The following is a 17,232-nucleotide window of genomic DNA, read 5'->3' on the forward strand; positions in this document are numbered from 1 at the left end:
CAAAACATGGTTGTAACTGATTTATTGACTACGTATTGAATAAAATATTACATAACAGGATTTTTTTATTGACCCGATATATTTGGTGAATGCAAGTCAATGCAGTCAAATATCGGAGTAATTCCTCACATTCCCATAGTTTCTGTGCTCATACCAATAGGTCGAGAGCCGAATTTATCTCCATAACCTATAATTGCAGTTTCAGTTCTAAGGGGTATGTTCTGTGTTTTCCACAAAATATCCCCCCTGTTCTGTGGTGTGTTTCTAGGGCTTTTGATAATCTTGGTTATATTGTGAGTATTATGTGTAAATGACGCTAAATCACAGAATCAGGGGGTATGTTCTGTGCGTTAAACTTTTATGCTGTTTAAAACTGGCTAATTCCAATTTCCACAATGAAATTAACGCCTGGGACGTGCGGGTTATGTGCGGTAAGCGGCCCAGTAATAGTGCCTTTTGACCATACCAAGATCGCCGCCTTTTTGCCGGAAACATTGAAGAGTTACATAGGTGTTCCCATGGTAAACATTGCTGCTGATTGCCGGTAAACCTCTCAAACACTCTTCTCATTGCTGTTGCAGATTAAGGAAATATCATCGGAGCTCCAAGTGTGCTGTTTTTGTCTTGCCCATATGCTTCAAGTGGTACAATATGAAGAAAGCCTTGGAACGTTCTCCACATTAAACCACCGTTGCAGTATTTGCCGGAATGTTGAGCATTTAGTCAACATAACGGAATGGTCGCATTTCGATGTTCTGTTGGAGAACATTAATGCCAAGCGGAAGAAGAAATGTGCAGTTTGTTTACCCTGCATAGCTCACCTAGAGCGGCTCAACGTGATTAAAGAGCATTTTCTCAAGAGAGTTGTAAGTATGGCCCACAGATCCCACATAATTAGCGGGACTTTTGACATTCCACCGGAAATTGTTGCTAAGCTTTCTAACAATCCTTAATGGACTTGGAGAAAGAACAACACAACTAAAACCGTTGGTGTTTTGTCAGTAATCATTTTCCTTTGAGACCCAAAATCAGCACCATTCAACTCACTATTAGAATACTTGATTCGTTAAAACTGTCTTTGATTGTAAACCTCCAACATTTCAGTGCTCATTTTAAAATACCAGACACATGTGAATGCAAGGGCAGAAAAACGGATTTGGTCCATATCTTTCTTCAATAAAAAAATTATTGATATTATTATCAAATCAAAATTAATTCCTGGGTTTCAGTCATTTATTGTCTTTATTTAACAATTAAAATACGTTTCGGTGTATTTTTCCACCATCATCAGTTTTTCTAAAATGACACAGTTAAAAAAAAATTTCATTAATTTAAAAACAATCACAGTTCGTCAAAAGCCTCATCATATTTACACATATAAATACATCACAATTGCAACACTTTAAAAACATTCTAAAGTTTCTCATTCTTTATGTTTTAAAGTGTTGCAATTGTGATGTATTTTACTGTGTGATATGATGAGGCTGTTGACGAACTGTGATTGTTTTTTAAATTCATGAAATTTTTTTTTAAATATGTTATTTTAGAAAAACTGATGATGGTGGAAAAATACACCGACACGTATTTTAATTGATAAATAAAGACAATAAATGACTGAAACCCAGGAATTAATTTTGATTTGGAATTGAAACACAGTCAGGAAAGTATATACAATTATTATCAAAATAAAAAAAATAGATAGATAGGCGTGTTTCAATTTTCTTCAATTCTAATAGAAGAATCATGTTGAGAGCAAGGGCAGTTCTTTAAAATGCGAACGTGCACTCCCAAATTTTCAAATTGTCTTTCTCTATCTATAATATGTTTTTAACATATTAAACTCATTATTCTTCAATGAATGAATCCCAAACGCCAGTTGGCAGTACATTCGCAAATGCTTAAAAATTGCATTTAATGTTCCAGTCGAAACTACAAAATTCCCGTTGCCGAACAACAAAACGCCAGATAACCCGAAATAAGTTACCCCGTGGTAAAGAGGGGCCTGATAATCAATGTAAGCTGCACAATGGGCCGAACGTCGATTTGAAGTCAAAGACAAGATCAAAACCGACAAAAACTGGACTGGGTTTGAATCATTTGAAGCCCCTGAAATATTCTGAATTTAATGTTGACGAGTACAAAAATGATACACGTCTGTTGGACCAGATTGCGTTCGTCAGCTTAAAGAGTGCTTTAACATCAGTTAAAGTGTCAACTCAAGTTGAGAAGCCTCGGAAGAATCAGAAGAGAGCAAAAACAGTCAAAAACAAAAAACCAAAGAAGAGTCTCAATAAACAGGTAAATTCCGTGCATTTCCGGGGTCTAAATTAATAAAAATAGAAACTTTTTGTAGGTCAAAACAAGTAAACCCAAACGCGTTTTGAAAGCGCGCCAGCAAAATCCGAAAACTAAACAACTGATAGTTAGAATTTTGAAAGCAAATCTCGATGAATTAATCCATACAGCGCAACAGGACGGTGATGAAGCCAAATTATCAACAGAAGGTGATGTTGAGTTAAGTTCCCAAAACAATGACGAAATACAAGAGTTATTTACGGACGAATTAGAGACGCCTGATAGCCCCCTGAAGAACTATTTGTTGAAAAAGGCGTTATCAGAGTTAATTACTAATGAGGAAAATTCGTCAAAAACTTTGAAGAGAACAACACCTGAAGAAAGTAATTCGGAAATCAAATCTAATGAACTGGACTCACTAAGTGTAAAAAGGCCGAAAATTGATGCAATTAATCAAGCAAAGACTGATGCTTCTGGTCCATTTGAGCCAGTTGATCTGTTCGATGCATTATGCTCATCCGTTAAGGTGAGCCAGAACAATGTGCTCAAGCAGTCGCCAATAGATGCGAAAGAAAGTGAAGACGTTTTAAGTTTGGAAATTACGCTTGCTGATCTGGTAATCAAACAAGAAGAAGACAATTCGTCATTATGTAGTGATCAAACAGATATATTCACCGACTTCAATCAAGTGAAATGTATCGAGACCAAAGAAATGAGACGATTTGCTACTTTAGACAGTGATATCGAGGTAGCTGACTTAAAGGTAGAATCCATCAGCGAAGACACAATTGTTACGCTTGCTGAGTTGAGAGCAGCTCAGAATTCTCTTCATGTAACTTCGTCTAGAGACACTGAAGATGGTTCTCATATTAACAATTCACAATTAATCAAAGAGAACAGTGCAACCCATGAAAAGAAGCTGGCTGATAAAACTGAGAAACCACTCGAAGCTGAGGATGCGTCACAAGGTAAATCAGACACAACTAGACAGAACTCACATAAATTTATTGCGCTTTTGGTTTAGAAGTCGACGATGTTGAAGCAGATAACTTTGAGAAACACAGCACAAATTCTGTCGAGTCGGAAGATGATGATTGTTTGCCAGATAGCTTGCGTAAGTCCATTTGGAAATTTTAATATCGAATTGCTAGGGCTATTTTATTCACAAAATTGATTTTGTTAGATCTTTACTTGGACATTGAACCTACAAACGATGACAACAGCACTTGCACCCCTGCAAACGAAGGTTCTGACTCTGTTTTATAGATAAATGTTGTAATTTAGTTACAGTTATGTTTTTGTTTTTAGTATAGATTAGTAGCTAACAAAATGAAATACAATTTGTAATTGTTTTTTACTGGAAACATTGTTGGTATTCCTAGAATTCAAAAATAAACTGTTCGCATAGACTGTTTGAACTTTATTTTGTAAAAATGTTTGTTTATCAACGTTTATCAAACTCAAGTGTCGAGAAATGAAACGATTTTCTACTTCAGACAGTGAGATCGAGGTAACTGACTCAAAATTGGAATCCAGCACCGAAGACGCAATTGCTACGCTTGCTGAGCTTAGAGAAGCTCAGAGTTCTCTAGGTGTTAGTTCATCTAGCGGCACTGAATGTGATTCTGATATTCAAAATTCACAATTAATTAAAGAGAACAGTGCAACCCATGAGGAGCTAACTGATAAAAATGAGAAATCGCTCGACGCTGAGAATGCCCCGAATGGTAGATCCGTCATAACTACACTGAATTCACATACATTTATTGCGATTTTGTTTTAGATGACGAAAATATTGAAGCAGATCACTGTGAGGCGCACAGCATAAAGTCTGTCGAGGATGAGGATTATGATGATTGTTTGTCAGATACCTTGCGTAAGTTATTTTTGGAATATTATTTTAATCTTGAATTGTTAGGCCCATTTTATTCAAAAAAATGGTTTTGTCAGACTTTCTCTTGGACATTGAACCTACAAAAGATTACAACAGCACTTGCACCCCTGCAAACGAAAGTTCTGACCCTGTCTTATGGATAACAAAATGAAATACAGTATGTAGTTCTTTACCGGAAACATTTTTGGTATTTCCAGAACTATTCCTTTGGACGTAAAATTGTTGATGTAATCAATGGCGACTTCTCAAGTTTGCTCAACATCAACATCGAAAATAAAACGAGTGAAAATTGAATAAGATACGAGTACGCACATTTGATAAAAGTCATAATAATATTTATTATATTATTTACAAAATAAAAACAGTATCTGCCAAGAAGCAGCTTTTGCGTAGTAATAATTCTAAACTAGATGAACATGAACAAATATACATACATTTTAGAGACATTTTACAAAGGTGTAACCCTGAATTAACACTTTCTTATAAATAGATAAATTAGTTCGATATATTTTATATAATTTTTATACACTTTTGATTGAAATTATTTGTTTATTGCTACATACTTTATACTCTATGCACATACACAACTCATTGGCCGGAAATATAAACAAACTAAAAGTCCACAACTACACCACAATTGATTATTAAATTTCAATTTTCGGAAATGCAAAGAGTTTTAAAAAAAAATAGAGTTGAATTAATCGTGTCGGCATAACTACGGAAGGAACGTTGTGGCAAATTATCAGTTGATATATAAAAAAGTGCTTTCGTGTATTCTCTTAATACATCCATATTCAAAACATTCATTATTTTTAAAAGCAACACAAGTCCAAAGTATGTTGTAGTGAACACTTTTACACACATTTAGAATAGGCACCTATATACAATTTGGATGGTTCTAAATTAGGCACAGTCGAAATAGTAGACTTGAAACATTCAAAATTGCCTCGAAGGCAATAATTCAGATAATTGTTTTTACAACGACTTATCGCAGATCAGTTTTGTTATATGTGTCTTAATTTGGTATTAGGATACTTAAGTAGAGGCAATCCAGTCAGGGTTTTTACAACAATTTTCAATTCAAATTGTACTTCAACATTAAGACACACTTTAATACTGTTACAACTTAACATACTAATTTTGTCCGCGATAGTTGCCAACTTGTAAAAACCAACATCCAAGGAACCATTAAATAAATAGATTAATTCGTATTGCACTCATCACATACATGCAACATACACCAATGAACAATTCGATACTACGAATTGATGAAGCAATAAACCACTTAAACTTTGGCTTGTAAACGAAAAGTAATTAATTTATGTGCATAGAACCGAGAGAAGCAAATGTGTACGACATGTTTACTTTTTCCACTCACATGGTCCTTTAGTTAGATGCGAATGTTACTAATATTATGACTTTGAATATGTATAGTTTATGGATAATTATTAAACATTCGATAGAGAAACTGAACAGCGTAGAGCCAATTTTTATCATCCTTAAGTGCCGCTCAACACTTTTAGATCAAAAGATACACGCCAACAGCAAAATGGTAGCAATTTACATATTCGGTATAATTTAAGTATATGTACAAGCCGTTTTTTACAATCCTTATTGTTTTATGGTGTATAAAAAGATGTATTTGCATTTTAAAGAGTTTGTTGGTGGCCCATCAACGTTTCGAATTTCTTAAACACATTGCTAAAATCACATTACATTAAATTCTAATAGTTTCTTCAGCTATTGGCAATATGTCGAGTGACTATCTATTGGAATGTCATTCAAATTGAATTCAATTGTAGGATATGGAAAGCTAACAAAAAGGTTGAATTTAGCCAATATTTTTTGAGTAAAAACTACAAGATGCCGATTGGTTTCCAAACTGCTGTTTTTTTATAGATAAATACTCTAGTTACACTTCCGCTAAATATTAAACTTCAGACTTCACGGAAATGTTCGCAGTGTAAACGCGTATCAAACAAAAACCAATTTCTTCAATTCAAAATTAAGATGGTAGTTTTAGTAACATTTGGGCAATGCCCACACACTCTGAATACATTGTTGTATTTGCCATTTAAATCACTTCAACTGGTTTTTGTTAGAAATCGCCTAAGCCACCTCATGGGATCCTTACCCGAGGCCCAAGACCTGGAGAACGGCACATCTACTAAGGCATCAAAGGCGACTCATAAACTCTCACGACTTTGATAGAATAGAATATAGCCAGTTTCCGACGATTTCTGCGTATCGGCTGCGAGACCGTAGAAGTCCTCGATTGCCGACGACTCAATTTTCTGGAAAATAAAGGAACATGATCTTATTCTCACTATACTATCAAATCGTTTTAGTTGTAAGTGTAAGAGTAACTAAAAGTACATCCTATTATTTAGCTACTATCTTAGATTTATAAGTTGTTAATGTTTTATGTAGTTCGACTAGACATCATATTGTTTTGATAAGTTTTGACTTATCAACAAAGAAAGTTTTTTATTATAGTTATTTTATATCAATATTCACAATAGAGCAAAAAATGCATTTTATTTGTTTAAATAACTCTTTTATTTACCTTGTTCCTTAAATAATGTTAAGTCAGTAAAATAAACACTTACATCGACTTGATCATCATCAAATAGTAACCAAAAGCCATGGCTTTTGACTATGCTAATGTAGTGACCCCGATTCGGACCACTCCCACAATGTATCACAACTGCTACTAGGTCATACAACCTATCAGGATTGACTGCATCATCAGACTAAAAAGTCAATTGCAAATCGTATTTCATAGACTGAGTGGATTCGGAAATACTCACTGTATTAAATAGCCTAAGTTCAAGTGGAAATACCACTCGATGGGAAACTTTTATATGCCTATTGTACTGTTCTACATATTTGAACCTCTTAAGGTGTAGGGCTAGGATGGTCGGCAGTTTCTTCACCCGCATTCTTTTTTGGGCTTCCTAAATACAAACCTCATATAACAGTGTGCAAGGAGTGATAAGAATAATGCAGTAAACAGTGGGCATTTTTTTAACTTACCTGATAACTGCTACAATTATCACACTTAAATTTATTATCACTACACAGTGTCTCTGTATTACTAAAACACCGCAAACAATGCGTGATCGATGTGTTTTGTTCAATGTCCACTTGCAAATCGAAAAAGTCCTCGTCTTTGCTGCTGATGTTCTCGCAATTCAGGCACTTTGTTTCACTCGTAAGAATTCCCTGAAAAACAGCAAGTAGCATTAACACAGTAAATACGCGAAAATCTGGTAGATTAAATTAACTACCTACTACTTATTATAGTTATTTGCCAGGAATGATTCATACCTGAAAAATTTCCTGCACCCATGTGGGTTCCGGATGGTTTTGCGGTAAGGTGGTTGTACCATTTTCTCCAGCCCCCTTATTCTTAATAACATTATTAGTTGTGGCTGAAGAGTTATTGGTACTGTTCTGTTGCCTTTCAGCTGAAACACAAAAAAATGTATTTGTGCTCCTTTTATAGCCTTTAGAGGTTTTTGACTACCAGTACTTTTTTGTATAGGAAGCCTTTGAAAGTGAGCTTTCAGCTGGCAGTTTACCTCAGTGACGAGGAAATTGCAAAAAAATCTGAACGTGTGTATATCAAACAAATAAATTGAGCTTGAGCTTGAGCATCCTTATTGCCTTAAAATGTTCTGCTAAATGTAAAGTTAAAATGTATAAGCTACTTACCCAAAATAATTTCACTAATGTGGTTGATTAAGAAGTTAAGAAATTCATGGGCATCTTGCTGCATGTAGTTATCGAATTCCTCTGAAACCGAACAACAACCTGCATAACAAAGCGCCAGTTTTAATGGACTATTGTAGGTACCTTTCTCCTTCCTCAGCCTGGCAATGAACTTTTTTGGGGCAATAGATCCGACTTTCTTCTTCTGAGTGGCGATATTGTGAAACAGATCGGCCAAACATGTGAGCAACGTCTCTTTAGTCCTCTTGTTCTTGGCCTTATACTCCAGCACCTTGTCCCTGAAGGGCTTACAGAAATACAAGGCCTGAAGCACTGAGTTGCTATAGCAAGTGTTCCCAAACTAAAAAACGGTAAGCGGTGAGTGTAACTGTTTGGAATATGTGGCCGAACTTACGTTCACTAAACCGAAGTAGTGTTCATTGCAAGGAAACTGCTCCGACCCAATATCTCTCTCCAGTTGGGAAATATTGGTACCCTGGAAATGAGCGAGTTTCATATTAGTAAGGCTGCGTTTTGAGCAGAGGCTTTAAGTTAAAAGTCAAACGATTAAAATATGTGGAAACCAGACACTAGGCTGGTGTGAAAAGCTTTTGGGGCTACAGAGTGGCAATTTGTGGCTTAGAATCCACAGGCTGACATAACTCAATTAAGTGCCAATAAAATTGTGTAAACAATTAGGTGATTTACTCAGCCCCATGGAACCCACCCAGGCATATTAGGTGCTTCTATATAGTTTGGGCGTTAAGTCCAGGAACTATCTAAAAATCTAAGTAAATAGATATTCCAATAATGTTTGCACACTCAAGTTGATGGTGATGGTTTGAAGTGAAACAATGCAGGTACAACGTTACTGTTCCCATCCAGCGGTAATATCAATCGAAAGGTGGTTGCTTACCATATTATAGTGACTAATCCATCACGTTTAAGTTAAAAATGGGCCATTTAACACAAATAATAAACAATCCAGCCCCATTATTGCATATTTGACAGCTGTTACCAATTGGATGCAACGAGTTTACCAATGAAGTGGCTCGCGTTCATTCTAACCTAATTTTACCAGTTTGCACTGAGTTAAAAATAAAGAAAGGGTTTTTCATGCAAGTGGCAGACGACTTTTTCATGGTTATTTCCATAAATCTGCCTAAATTTTCATAAAAGTGCTGTTAACATGTTTTTCTGATTATTAATGTCGTGTCTAGCGCTGGATTTTCGTTGGACCCTACTTAGCTAGTCACGATTTGACAATCTGGAGTGAGTTGCCATGATGGGAGCGGGTAAGTTGAACAAGACTTTTTTTTCGAGTTTTAAAGGTTTTTTTTTTGTTCTTCTGATTTGTATATAAAAACAACATTAAAGGAATGTACATTGAAATGGAAACTGTGCCACATAATACTCCCTCTAAATATTTGGTTGAACTCGATGAAAGTTAGTTTACAGGTAAAACACTGAAAGGTTGATTAAATCAGTCCCACGGTTTTTGCAAAACAGTTTAAACCCAGCTCAAAGTGTTTTGAAGCACTGGCTTCTTGAAATTATAAAACATTTGAACACTTTTGCCGGCCGGCCATAATTGCCATGGAAACCAACCGCAGTTAAGTTTTTTTGAAGTTTGAAAAGTGTTTGGCGTCCCTGTCAGCTTTTACGGTACGTTAAAACTGATTTTTTCTAAAAAAACTGGAAAATATGAACATTTAACATTGAAACCGAAGCGGCGAAAAACGGAAAAATGTCTGGCAACATCACTACTATGAGTTAGGAGAGTTTTTTGTTTATTCGCAGCAGCGCTGCAATTGCTGGTAAACATAACCTCAAATGTGTTTCTCAAAATATTGTCCTTAAATCTGCATTTTTTCGAAACTGATTAGTTGTCTTCAATACTTGCGTTAATTTTCCGGATTAGTGTGCTGCTTGGAATCGTTTTATTAAACAGTTCGGTGTTCAGATGGAAAATTTCTATGTGGTGCTCGAGTGCAGCCCCACTGCTACTTTGGACGAAATTAAGCAAAACTATCATCGGCTAGTGAAAAAACACCATCCGGACAAAGGGGGCCACACGCCGGATAAGTTTGTGCAAATCGACAAGGCCTATAAGGTTCTTAAAGATTACAAGTCTCGCAAAGACTACGATTCTTCCCTGCTGGCTGATAGTTTCAACGAACACTCCCTGATATATGCGGAGTTTTGGAAAGTTGATATCTGCTTAGATGACGATGGGCAGGCTTTTCGTCAATGTAGGTGTGGAAATGACTTTGTTATTGAACAGCAGCATCTGAGTGAAACTGAATGTATTATTGAGTGTGGGGAGTGTTCAAATTGTATCTTAATCCGGTAGAATTTAATCCCAAATGTTCCCTTTCTTGAATTTACAAATGCCAATTTTGTACTGTGATATCAATAATTTGTTTGTGAAAATGGACGTGTTTTTTTAGAAGTGTTATGATTCATAGTACTCATACTTTACATAAGATCCCTTGCACAATTCACCAAATTAACTGCTTTAAATTGAAATTCGCATTTAAAAAGATATATGCAAATTGTACAAAATGCTTCAACATTTCAATTTATAGGTATCTCAAATACGGTTGAACCGAACCTCGTACCTTAACATGCTCTCATAGTGGAACAGTCGTCAGGATCTGGCGCTTTAAGAACTAACGTTTTTTAATTAATTTTGACACTAAGTATAATTATATTAAATGCACTGAACTTCCTTAACATCAGGAAATGCTGAAATTGCTCTCCCATTTAGCGGATTTTTTAACAGCCAATATTGATCAGTTTTTCTGACTGTGAAGAATTTCTGACAAAAATAAATAATTAAACAGAAAAATTCTTGTCAAATCAACTTTCGTGATTTTTTATTTGAAGCATCAGAAATAAATTCGTGCCGAACGAAACACAACACTCCTACGAACACAAATGCCCGACTAAAAGTGGATTTAGAGAGGAAACGTAAAGTAGATGATAGGAAAAAACGAGTCTGATGGTCAAAACAGCAAACAAAAAAATTAGCAAGGCTTAAAAGATTCGAAGTTTCAGCGGCTTCATTTCCGAATGAAGGCAAGCAGACACTAGTTAGTGGGTGAATCCATATTCAATGAAAATATATCTGAGCATGTACTTCTTTATTGAACACTTTATATAAACACAGCTATAAGTATATAACACAAAAAACGACGAGGCAGTGCGTAGTGAAATAAAAAATGTGAATCCCAGAAACACTCTATCGTTAAAGTAGACGGATTGGACAGTACAGCGCTGAGAACGATCATGCCAGCTTGGTATAGAAGAAGAATTGTTTGCACTACAGGGGAAGAAAGTCAAATTACCTAAATCCGCCTACAGTCAAGAGAGGTGTTTCGTATGGTTTACATTAAATTATTTAATTAATCCCAGTCCAAGGGCAGCAGGGCCTCCAACAAGGGTTGGTCCCCACAGACCGCTAGCTTTAATAGCACCGGAGGGCCCAATAATAGCAGCGGGGGCAGTTGGGGGTCCGCTGACGACAGCACCGTGAGCGCTCACTCCAATAGCTCCACCTCCATTGGTGATAACACCTAAGGAGAGCGGCAATTAGAGCAAATGCTGGAAACATCGCAGAAGAAATGTCTTACCAGCACCAAGAGCAGGAGCCACTAAAGCGGGAGCACCAAGTCCAAGAACGGCACCAGCGGATACCACTCCAGGTACAGCAGGTCCAGCTACGATGCCTCCAGAGCTAGAGGGGCCTACGGAAATTGATCCAGCAGAAGTGGGTCCAGCAACAATGGCACCTGGGGACAAATTCCACATAGATAAGCTTCTTTGAATGTTTTACGGCGGTCAACCTTGCAAAAGGCTCTTAGCTAACTCTATGAGAAGACACATTGTGTGATTGATGTGAATGTGGAGGTTTTTCTATGTCAAAGTCACTGGAAGTCGGGCAAAGCACACAGCAAAAATGGGTTGTATCATAAAAAGCAGAAAACAGACAAGCAAAGCAAATTGTTGAAGGAACATCAAAAAAGGAAGCATGTTCAATGAAGAGCTTTGAATGAGAAGTGAGAGATGATTGGTTCCCAATGAACCATAAGGGGATTGGTTGGACTTAAGTAAGAGGCAACTTTGTTGCTAAAGTTGCTTACCAGTGGTTTTAGCCCCGCCAACGATGGCTCCAGTGGCAATTCCGGGAGAAATCACAGCTCCAGTGGAGATTGCGGGAGAAAGTACGGCTCCAGTGGCAATTCCAGGTACAGCAATACCTCCCGTGCTCAACACGGTTCCTCCTAGCCCCAGTCCCAAACCCAAACCCAAACCACTGGGACTTGCCAGGGTTGCGGTAAAGGCGCAAAGGGCTACTAAAATCTGCAAATTAGAACAAAAATATTTTTATTAAGGAACAAATTGAAACTTTCAAAAACACTTACAATATCAAGTTGAAAAATGAGAATAGTCGAACGGAAAAAACGTTATTTTGAGGAGGTAGGTACTTACCACGGCTTGCATGTTGCTGTTCGTAACCTGCTAATTGTGCTGAACAATGTGCTATTATCAGTAACCACCCTGATTTATATACTGCTTTAGTTCTTTGTGACCTTCGTCTTCCTTGGTATAGGTGTCTTACGCAAGGTTTGCAAATGTGGGTAAATCGCCTAGATGTCGGCGACAATGCACGCAGTTTAACGGGAAATAGTTCTTTTTTTTTAACTTACTATACGAAGGATGAAATGCGTTTTTGTTGCTGTTAGGAGCTCGATGTTCGGCTTTGGAACGTAAATTTAAGTCAAAATTTAAACAGGGTGTTCGATATAAAGTCAAAATAAGTTATGTTATGCCAAGCTAATTTAACTTTAATGAATCTGACACTTAAAGGCTACTTTTATAACGTTTTCTGTTCTTCCTGTTTAATATTTCTTTTTAGTCTGCATTTAGAGCAGCCTGAGCTCATAAAGTTTATGTATTGGAGCGCCGATTTTTTTTCCAAAGTTTTTCAGATTTAACATTGTTAGTTGCGTTAGAACAAACAAAAATGGTTTCAACACGTACTTTTTTCCATAAGAAATCTGAACGATGTAAATTTGTCTTGCAAATCGTCCGAAGACATCTTTGAAGGAAAAACCTGGTTTTTGATTCAAAATTTTTCGTTTATTAATTCCTATAACATACTTATAGTATGTGCGTTTTCTCGTTTAAAATAAGGCAAAATTTATTTTTTTTCGTTTTTGTTTGTCTGATGCGAACGAATTCGCGCTCACCTTATATCAGCTGAAAAAAAGATAAACGGGCATTTATTCATCTCGGACGAACGGAACGATTAAAATATTATTTTAAATATTATTACGCACGGACGCATGCATCTTTTCAGATGCGTTTGTTATGCTTAATTTATGTCACATTTCGGGTTCTTTTCTAGCGCGGATTTTCATAATTTTCTTGATCCGTGGACTTATTTAAATATAATTTTTTGCATTGACTCCAAAATATGTTGATTTTATTTTGGCCATTTATTGCTTTTGTCTTCAATCACGGCAGCAAGCGGTCATCAAGTTTAGATTCCAAAATCTCATTTAAAATAAGGCACATATTCATTTTCATTCGTTCCGTTTGTCCGAAGTAAAAATTGTGCGCTTACTTTATTCCTTATTTATTAATGATTGATGCTCTCTTCAGGGCGTTTTTTTTATTATTTATATTAAAACACCGGTAGTTTAACAAAACGCATAAAATGCGCTTAGCTATGCAATATTATCATATGGGCGTAGGTATATCAACCTTCAAATACGATAACCTGATAAATATTCCAATAAACAACCCATGGAAAAAATGAGTATACGAGAATTATGCATATGGCTACTGCGACTAATGCAAGAGCGGACTGTTGTTAAGTCATGCTATCAGCGTGATTTCTTTGGGCTTGTTCCTTGCTATCTATCGGATATTTTTTATTGGCCGCACAATAAATTAATGAAATTGCTTAAGTAATTTTCTATTTACTTTGTCACTTTTCCTATGTGTCATTTAACACTCTTATGTACCTACAAATTATATTTTATTCAACTTTATTTCCGTTTAAAACTAAATTGGCAAGCTCCCGATGTGCAGCTTCTTTCTTCATATAGATCAGTAGTCCATGGCTATCGGCGACCACTCCTAAGGAATTGCCAAGATAATTCCATTGATTTACGTTTATCACTTTCCTTCCTAGGTTAACATCGTATATGATAAATGTTTAATTTATGTATTTTTATAACGGTTTGTTGGATTAGTTTCGCATGATTTGACGATGTGTGAATCGAAGAAACAGACTTTTATCTCGGCATCGATTGCTGCTAAACGGTATGGAAACAGCAAAATGAGATTTTGCTGTTTTGAAATATGAAATTTGAAATGTTTACCATACTGATTTGAAAATGAATTTTTCAAAATGACAATCTGCAAGTTTATCAACTCATAGGTTTTCTTCAAATATTCAATTGCTTCTCGCTCAAGAAGCGGCTGCAATACGAATAATTCCAAATGTGTGCCATGTCGCTCTCAATTCGTCTAATTATCTTCCGGCCGGAAATTCTCTCCCGACTCGACCGAGTCTAATAATTATTTTGAAACAATCAAAAGCCACTATCGGCATTAGCTTAATTTCGCTTAAACATGACTGGGATGCTCGAACGAGCAACACTAACGGGTTGGCTCTCAGCTTTACGAAGGCAATTGTGCCGTTTGTCAAATGTCCTCAGCGCCACTCGGAACAAACGGCTTTTAATGAGATGCGCTTAGAGCATAGTGGCAAAGGTACTTGGCGAATTGTTCTATTGCCAAAGCTTGTTCTTTTCTCTTTATTATACACTACTGAATTCGTTTAAATGCCCGCCCAGGAAGTTCTTCGTTCATAAAACACACGTATTTTCATTATAAATACCCGTCTAGTTGAACTTCGCTTTACTGCTATGATCTTTGTCTGTTTGAAGCTTTGAATTCATAGTTAATTGACCCTGGTCTTTATACTTTAATAGTATAATAATAAAAATACTTTATACTTAATACGTGTGTTTTGTAAATAATCTTTGGTCCTCTTCAGCATGAACAAACTGATATTGAATTCCTGGATTTTTTCCAGGGACTTTTCTGTTTTTTATTTTTCTGTGGTATTTCTGAATTATTCGCTTGTAATTTCTATGATTTGTTCGTTGTCGCCCTCTCCTTGCCCGTCTACTGCATGTTTGTTCATACCTTCATTGTGGAGTTCTTTGATGTAAGCTGTCCATTGTTCTGCTTCTTGCATTTTATTGAAGTTGCTATATTCACTAATAGGATCTTTTCTGCCTTTAAGCATTTTCCACACTGCGCTGCGCTCCATCTCTTTGGTAAACCGTGTCCAATTTTCAGGTTTCATCTTAGAGTTTACGTGGTTTCTTTTCTCTTAGTATTGTTCGTAACTGTTAGGCGTCTTATTACTACAATATTGTAGTTATGCTTTTCTTTTTTGCACGCTAAATCTCGTATGTCGCTAGTAAACCATGGCTTTGATACTTTTGTTGCATTTAAGTTAATTTTCCTATCTCCTATTCTTTTTTTTGCAGCTTGTAATATGTTCGATTCTATTTTTGTCCAGAGTTCGTTTGCATTTTTCTCTTTTTCAATGGATTTATCTTGAATGTTTCTTCTAGTCGTTCTTTGTAAGCCACTTCGTAGTTTGGGTCCTCTAAAGACTCTATCTTTAACTTTTCGGCATATTTAGGGTCTTTTTCTTGTTTGGTGGGATCTTGATTACAATTTTGCCTAGCACTAATTTATGATGTGACCCTATATTGGGTCGAATTTCCCTTTTGGTGTGTTATAAAAATCTTCTGTTTCGCTTTCCCGTTTGCTTATATCAGGAGCATGCACTGAAGCGACAATACGAAGTTTGCTGCTTGCCAGGTTTAAGGTTGTCTTTAGGATTCTGCGATATAATCTGAAATCTTCAAATGGAAGATGCATAAAGCAACAGTTTTATTGACTAGGAGGGCAGGTCTAAATGTTTTCCATTGTTTTTAAGACATTTTTTTTGTAAAAAATTAAGCTAGTTGATGTGCTTTCATTCACTGCACCCAAATGCCCATATCTAATGATATTTATATGAACATTTCCGTCTCCTCTAAGAGCGAGTGCCCCATTTGCTCTGGTTTCCTATTGGATGACATTGTCATAAGAAAAAAAAAGGAAAATCAAAGTGGTAAGCCTTGCTATAGTGCGCTGATGAAAGGTCTTTGTGCAACGAAGCCGTTATATTTTACGACACCATTAGGCGAGTCAAATTTTGCGTTTATTACTCATCCGACCTGTACAAACGGCAAAACAAAGTTAACAGAAAGCCTGACGACACTAACGAGGTTTTCTGGCAAAGAGATATGGCGGTGTAAGCGACAGATAGTGCCGAGCGAGTCGTTAGGGAAATTGAATGTCGCACGCACTGCTCCTCCGAACGGAGCCTCATTTTCGACTCAGTTTTCCCATTCGCAATTTGTTTCCTCCGTTGATTCGCACTTAAGGCTCCTTGCGGAAATCAGGCACAGGTATAGAGCGCGAAATGGGGAATACTCGCGAGGGTTAAATGTCTTATTCACGATAACATGGCGAATTAGTCTTTGTCGCTGTTATTTTATGCATTGTGTAATTGAATGTTTTTTAACCCTCGTTTTCAGCTTACAGTGAAGCATTATCAATACTTTAATGATTTACTGATAAAAGGCGCGGAAAGATGTTCCTAGGGCTTAAAAGTACCATTGAGGAGATACAGATTGCGAAAAGTTCAAATTGGATTTAGTTTTTCTTTTTTTTTTACCATCAATTTTTGATATCAATATTCGTGTTTTACACAATACACTCAGAACCGCAGATACCGTCCTGTTAGGTTGTAGAATAAGCGAGTACATTTAAAGGTAAAATATAGTGACTTTCGTCTTAAATTTATAAAAAGTAGGATTTACTGCGTGTGGAGCGCTATTCATCGCAACAAACTTCGGATCACATTTAGATACTTGACCAAAAAAACCTTATTCCCAAAAGCATCCACATTTTACTATCCGAAATTTGTGATTTTTTGCGCACCTCAGAAAGCCTCCCTGTATAACTAAAATTCCATAACAAAAAGTAATGTTGTGTTTATGAAACTGGATTTATTTGATTATTTCACTCATCCATAGCAACGCCATAGGGCAAAAAAGGTATTAATAAACGGTAATTCGATAATTTTCCAAAAAACTTACAGCGATAATTTCACGTCGTCATGGAATCATAAAAAATATCACTGTCGACTGATTTATTTAAAGTGATTGATGTCAAATATATTC

General features: G+C 36.3%; 4 protein-coding genes and 1 long non-coding RNA gene across 5 annotated transcripts in view; 3 read left to right on the forward strand and 2 right to left on the reverse strand.

The window, feature by feature from the left end:
- Positions 1–118: 118 nt before the first annotated feature.
- On the forward strand, positions 119–3,704 carry LOC125504273. The gene is made up of 6 exons (XM_048666026.1): positions 119–521; positions 582–866; positions 1,924–2,298; positions 2,354–3,263; positions 3,320–3,409; positions 3,479–3,704. Exons 1-6 carry the CDS (start codon positions 396–398, stop codon positions 3,559–3,561), a joined length of 1,869 nt encoding a protein of 622 aa, XP_048521983.1. The 5' UTR covers positions 119–395; the 3' UTR covers positions 3,562–3,704.
- A 65-nt stretch (positions 3,705–3,769) lies between these two features.
- On the forward strand, positions 3,770–6,378 carry LOC109532778. The gene is made up of 3 exons (XM_048666047.1): positions 3,770–4,022; positions 4,079–4,171; positions 6,292–6,378. Exons 1-3 carry the CDS (start codon positions 3,770–3,772, stop codon positions 6,300–6,302), a joined length of 357 nt encoding a protein of 118 aa, XP_048522004.1. The 3' UTR covers positions 6,303–6,378.
- LOC109532779 (ubiquitin carboxyl-terminal hydrolase 46) lies at positions 4,503–9,119 on the reverse strand. Its single transcript, XM_019897832.2, has 9 exons — positions 8,820–9,119; positions 8,319–8,399; positions 8,048–8,264; positions 7,907–7,987; positions 7,520–7,659; positions 7,226–7,414; positions 7,000–7,146; positions 6,799–6,942; positions 4,503–6,483 (listed from the first exon to the last, which is right to left on the reverse strand). The coding sequence occupies exons 1-9, from the start codon at positions 8,820–8,822 to the stop codon at positions 6,376–6,378; spliced, it is 1,110 nt and encodes a 369-aa protein (XP_019753391.2). The 5' UTR covers positions 8,823–9,119; the 3' UTR covers positions 4,503–6,375.
- Positions 9,120–9,236: 117 nt separating this feature from the next.
- Positions 9,237–17,232, forward strand: part of LOC125504289 — a 59,541-nt gene continuing 51,545 nt past the window's right edge. Inside the window, exon 1 of the long non-coding RNA XR_007281407.1 lies at positions 9,237–9,568. This is a non-coding gene — a long non-coding RNA (uncharacterized LOC125504289). The remainder of the gene's footprint in view (positions 9,569–17,232) is intronic.
- Positions 11,035–12,712, reverse strand: LOC109545956 (elastin). Its single transcript, XM_019916800.2, has 4 exons — positions 12,398–12,712; positions 12,049–12,268; positions 11,539–11,697; positions 11,035–11,481 (listed from the first exon to the last, which is right to left on the reverse strand). Exons 1-4 carry the CDS (start codon positions 12,407–12,409, stop codon positions 11,303–11,305), a joined length of 570 nt encoding a protein of 189 aa, XP_019772359.1. The 5' UTR covers positions 12,410–12,712; the 3' UTR covers positions 11,035–11,302.

This window comes from Dendroctonus ponderosae, unplaced genomic scaffold (assembly GCF_020466585.1).
Source record: "Dendroctonus ponderosae isolate FM_Combo_2020 unplaced genomic scaffold, Dpon_F_20191213v2 Dpon_F_20191213_1, whole genome shotgun sequence".
In the NCBI taxonomy this organism is placed as follows: domain Eukaryota; kingdom Metazoa; phylum Arthropoda; class Insecta; order Coleoptera; family Curculionidae; genus Dendroctonus; species Dendroctonus ponderosae.